At 39.1% G+C, this 5,819-nt stretch overlaps 1 protein-coding gene across 1 annotated transcript; it reads left to right on the top strand.

Annotated features, from left to right (window-relative positions):
• Positions 1-473: 473 nt before the first annotated feature.
• Positions 474-1,584, top strand: LOC143389753 (testis-specific Y-encoded-like protein 4). Its single transcript, XM_076842589.2, has one exon. It carries the CDS (start codon positions 474-476, stop codon positions 1,101-1,103), a length of 630 nt encoding a protein of 209 aa, XP_076698704.2. The 3' UTR covers positions 1,104-1,584.
• Positions 1,585-5,819: the final 4,235 nt, after the last annotated feature.

Here is a 5,819-nt window from a genome sequence, read left to right as displayed (position 1 = left end):
GCTTATTAGTGAAAATAGTAGAGTTGTAAAAGTATTGCTGTGTGCAACAACCTGACAATGAGGCCTTGGGTTAAATGTAAATTAGCATTTATAGATTTTCCAAAAGATTAATATAGTTACTTTTTAGGTTATTGAAAAAGTAAAAGAAAAACTGGTCTACAGTGCTTTCTTGAATTTTGTTTGTAAGTTAAAAATAGCCTGAAAGAATATTTGAGAATCATAGCGTGATCCAATGTGATCTAATTTTTTTAAAAACAGATGTTCACCTTTCATTTTAGGATGTTTTCTGGAGGTTAAGAAAGGTGAGAACCATTTATATTCATATTTTTTTCCTACTGATCATAACCTCTCATTCTTTATGCTATCACAGAAAAAAACCCATGCATATATCAAGTAAACGCATCATTTTTCTTTTACAGAAATATTTGTCCTAGGACAAGAAACGCCCTTTTGCAGGTCTGACTTCCACCACAATGAGCGGCCAGGAGGTGGGCGACAAGCTCTCTCTCGCCGAAACCGCCCCTCCGGACCAAGCCCCAGGAGATCTGCCCCTAAATCAGTGCGAGGGGCTCCGCGAGGAAGCCGAGGCGGCACAGGAGATGGCGGACACAGGTTTCTGGGTCACCGCTTTTCGGAACCACCCTCAGCTGTCACCTATGATCAGTGGTCAAGACGAAGATATAATGAGGTACATGATCAATTTGGAGGTGGAGGAACTTAAACACCCCAGGGCAGGTTGCAAATTCAAGTTCATCTTTCAGAGCAACCCATACTTCCGAAATGAGGGGCTAGTCAAGGAGTATGAGCGCAGATCCTCCGGCCGAGTGGTGTCTCTTTCCACTCCAATCCGCTGGCACCGGGGCCAAGACCCCCAGGCCCATATCCACAGGAACCGGGAAGGGAACACCATCCCGAGTTTCTTCAACTGGTTCTCAGACCACAGCCTTCTAGAATTTGATAGAATTGCTGAGATTATCAAAGGGGAATTGTGGTCCAATCCCCTACAATACTACCTGATGGGAGAAGGTCCCCGAAGAGGAATTCGAGGTCCACCACGACAGCCTGTGGAGAGCCCCAGGTCCTTCAGGTTCCAGTCTGGCTAATTTCTGTCCTTGAGAAGCTCCTGCAGAAGTCTCCTTACCATCGTCTATTCTTGGCCAGCAGCATGCAGCCTTCTGTCTGCTTTTTCATTGTACTGAATTAGTTTGTCCTTCAGTTCTAAGGTTTCAACAGTCAATTTCAAGATGGCCCCTTACATACCTATGCTATTCTTCTTCTGGCCCTTCAAGCTGTTCTGCATTGTGTGAACATATTCCAAGTGCATGGCCTTCTATTGCTTCTATACTACACTCGTGATGTTGTAGATACGTACTGCCTTCTTTGCATGGCTTGGGGCCTGTCTGTGACTATGGTCTTCTCCCAGGTCTTTTGGTCGTTCTCTACCACAAGGAAGCTTGACACTTCTTTACAAATAACTAACTACACTTTATGCTTGTTGTGCTTCTAATATCCATGTACTATGTGTTCTTGAGTTTCACCCCTGCAAGATGAAACTGAAATCCCAACTCAGCCATCAACCCAAACTGGACATTCTGGGCTACCACTTACTGGATGCCAGCTGCTTTCTGGGCCTTCTCCATCTAGTCTTCTGGTGGAACAAGCAGGTGGCTCGTGGGTAACTGCTAGACACAAATGAAGTAGCCCAACAAGAATGGGCTTTTTAAACTTTTGGTTATTGTGCAACGAAATCGGCTACTGGTGAGTATGAAGGCCTGTGCTGTAGCCCACCAACACTACTTCCTCCCTGCTGGTGGAGCTCTACACAGGCCACCACTGCCTCGACAGAACTATCTATGGACCTAAGCCCCTAAGCAACACACAGGAACCCGATATCTACTGTGATTACCCATAAACCCAATTACTTGTACGGCAAGTTGAGTAGTGATAATGTAGTGCCCAAAGTAAGGTGGAATGGTCCCTTTTAGTAGCCTTTCAGGGCCCTAGCCAACAAACCACCCTTAATAGAGGTGACTTTGGCTACCCCTCTTTCCCCCTTCCATACCTCCTCTGGACATGGTGGAGTTGCCAGGGTGAGGGCACTAAGAGGTTTTTCTGGAATGTGGGTCTTATTATGTCTCTCATTCTTCCCCTATCTTTTTCTCCTCCTTCCCTCTCTGGAGCAGTTACTGCTGAGAGTCAGAAAACAAACTGGCAAAGTAGGTTTTTGGTTGTTTCCAGAAAATTTGTAAATTAGACTTCAGATCTCTGCCCTTATTTCTTCACTCCATTTTTGGCAAGGTCACATAGGGACCTGTAGGATAACTGCTTATTTGGGCATTGTGTTCTCTAATCATGGTATCCCCACCCTTTTTCTCCTATCCTGCCTAATTCTGTGAATTTCTTGAGCTTTAATTTGAGAAGCTGGAAGGAGAGAAAAGGGCCTCAGTGATGTGTTGAAGGCAGACCCTGTACAGGTTGTGTGCCAAGCAACTAGAATTTGCTTTACTTCACTTTTCTAAAGATGACAATTTTGGGGGACTTGGACTGTTTAAGAAATGATTTGAAAATAGCATTTTGAGTCATTCTGCCTTTACTGCTGTGATATTCCATAGGCTCCATTCTACTGCCTGGTCCTCTGGGTCCTCACTTCTTAGTTTCAGCATTTCTTTCCCTGCTTTGTCCTTCCAAATGAGGGAGTAGGCTGCAGTCCGCATTGTGGGAATAAGGTGGAGTCTGCGTTTCCAGGACAAGTTCCAGCACAGTGATGCTGTAGGGCTGTCTCAGTTGTGGGGGTATATGGTGCTGGTGAAGACCATTGGCCTTCACCCTTTTCCTTTGTTTTGAAGTCCTTTCCCTAAGCTCCTGAGGGCTAAGGAGGTCTGACACAATCAGTGGAGAGGGTGCTCTAGGCTGGGAAACTAACTAAAGGCCCAGAAGCAGAAATAAGCCTGATGTATAGCGAGTTTCTCAAGGCCCACAGTAAAGATCCCTGCAGGATCAGGGGTGGAAGGCGAGGCCTGAGGCAGTTCCTAGGGTAGAGGTGAGAGAATCAAAGCATTTGGGGTTTAATTAGGATGCTTGGAGAAGGGCTTTCCTCCAATTTTTCCTAACTCCTTAAATTCACCAATAGATTTTTGTAAACAAAAATACAAGTCTGGGTGTTTTCTCTCTATGATTTTAGGAGTAACCTTTATATATGTGGGAGATTAATGGTATATGTTCCTTATCTCACTGTGTTTGAATAACATCCTAATAATTCCTTTCTCCATTTCAGCCTATTGGCAAAATTGATGTTTACAGGCCTGCTTTTTTGCTTATAATTGAGGACATGTGCAAAAATATCAAAATTTGTGTCCTGTGCAGTATGAAGATGTCTGTGAATATTCATTAATAGATTAGCTTGTTATGGTCTCTCTTCTATATTCTATTCTTAGACATATAATTTGAATAATGTGATCTTTGAAGAATCTGAAGATTTTGAAGATTGTTGCTGTCTTGTGAAAGTAATCTCAAAAAAGCATAACTGTTGTCTTACTTGATATTTCTTGCCCTAATAATAATGTACTTGACCTTATGTTCCTAACCAGTATAACTATTAGCAGAACTGCTGTCAAACTAAATAAGGATTATTAGTACTTTTGTCTTCTCTGTGCTTGAAAGAAAAGTAAAATGTCACTGTTATATTTCTTGTTGTCATCAAAAAAATAAAAATAAATAAAAAGTTAAAAAAAAAAGAAAAAAAGAAATATTTGTCCTGAGTGTGTGTGTGTGTATGTGTGTGTCTGCGTGTGTATGTTTTGTGTGTGTATGTGTACATGGACACCAGCCCTTGAGGAAATAGAGAAGCAGTTGCCTAAGATAGTTTAGATATGGACTACTAATTTTTTTTAAATTTTAAATTTAGCAATTAGTGTAAATTATTATTTGAGTTCTTATGTTTTTATTGTTCTTGCTGTTGTGATTGTTTTGATAAACAGTGACAGGCAATCACTACAAAAGGAGCTGAGAACTCTTACTGGTTGGCACACACATAAACTGGAAAGAACATAAATGAATGCATAAGGCAATGAAATCTGAATTCTAGTCATAGTTCTGGTATTTATTAACCACATGTCCTGAAACTAGTTGCTTTAAGTCACTGAACTATAGGTTCTAAAAAAAATTTTATTTATTTCTTTTCATTTGGACTTTACATAGGTTGGACAATTTCAATTCATCACATCTGCAAGTGCTCAATTAATTAACCTATTACTGGAGAATGAAAGATTGGAACAAAAAAATCCACATTAGAAGCAAAATTTAACATGGACCTGGAAGTCTGAATCCTCATTGTGATGAGTATGGCTCATGTTGGGTTGGGAAGGTCCAATTATTCATGATTTAAATAGTTTCCCCTGCAATAGTTTAAATTGTAAACAGAAGTCAATCTCAGTCATTTAAGAGTGTATCTTAGATTGCTATTCCAATTGCTCAGATTGCTTGAAGATAGAATTAATTTGTATTTAATTTATTAAATAAATAGGTTTCATTTTTTAATGATGAAGAATCTCTCATACTATGTCACATTGCCAAGCCAAAAAAAAAAAAATTAAACAAAATCTTACACCACATTTGTATTTATCCATAGAAGAAATACTTCAGGATTATCAGAAAAATACTTGAGTGGCCATGTGAACACACTCGTGTGATTCCAATCAGAGTGCAGCAATTCAATATTCATACCTGCAAGACTCCACTTACCTCCAAGGTCAAGTGTCTCAACACAGACATCCATCACTATAATGAGAAAGGTATCATTAATATCTTGTCAAATTTATAAACTGCCTTCTGGGTTTAGCACATTTGAATATATTTAACCCACTTTGTCTCAATTTGTTCAGGCTTATTATAACTAGGATTGGTGTGTTTTTTCTTCTTTTCATTCTTTTTTTAACCTTCAATTCCAATTTGAACATTTATTTTTTTTAATATTTTTTCAGTTATACATGGGCACAATATCTTTATTTTGTTTACTTATCTTTACGTGGTGCTGAGGATTGGACCCAACACTCTGTCACTGAGCCACAATCCCACCCCTGAACATTCATTCTTTTCTCCTCTCCTTTTAGATGGTATGCAAATTTAAAGTCATCAATACTCCATTTGGCTGAAATGTTGACAGTTATTAAATATAACAGATATAGTTATATTAGAAGTTCCTCAACCTGCAAACATTTTCTCCTGTATTTTGCAGTGTCAAAGACCATTCAAACAATTTGTCTCACTATCACTAAAGCATAGAACCTTACAAAATAACTACCAACCTTGGGAGGAAGTTTTTGTTTGTGTATTAAATGATCAAGATATACTTTGTGTCTACTTTCCCTTTTGAACGCTACATTCAGTTATTCCATTGTTGAAAAAATTCAATGAACATACAAAAACTTGTTGACCATAGTAAAAATAAGACTGCATAGAGTAGTTCTAAGTGGTAGATTGCCCCTGCCTCAAAGAATTTTTTTTTATTATTTATGTAAAGAAATCAATTCACTAAACAATTGTATAAATGTCTTATATTGGATATCCTTCAATTAATTAATTCTGTAAAGAAGATATCTAATCAAATAGACTGTCAATGAAAGTAGCACTTTGAAAATAATCACATTCGGGCTGGGGATGTGACTCAAGTGGTAGTGCACTCGCCTGGCATGGCCGCATGGGTGCAGCCCGGGTTCGATCCTCAGCACCACATACAAACAAAGATGTTGTGTCTGCTGAAAACTAAAAAAATAAATATTAAAAATTCTCTCTCTCTAAAAAAAAGAAAATAATCACATTTA

This window comes from Callospermophilus lateralis, unplaced genomic scaffold (genome assembly GCF_048772815.1).
Source record: "Callospermophilus lateralis isolate mCalLat2 unplaced genomic scaffold, mCalLat2.hap1 Scaffold_1552, whole genome shotgun sequence".
Lineage (NCBI taxonomy): Eukaryota > Metazoa > Chordata > Mammalia > Rodentia > Sciuridae > Callospermophilus > Callospermophilus lateralis.
The sequence above is the reverse complement of the archived record's forward strand: the minus strand, read 5'-3'. Positions and strand labels throughout refer to the sequence as shown.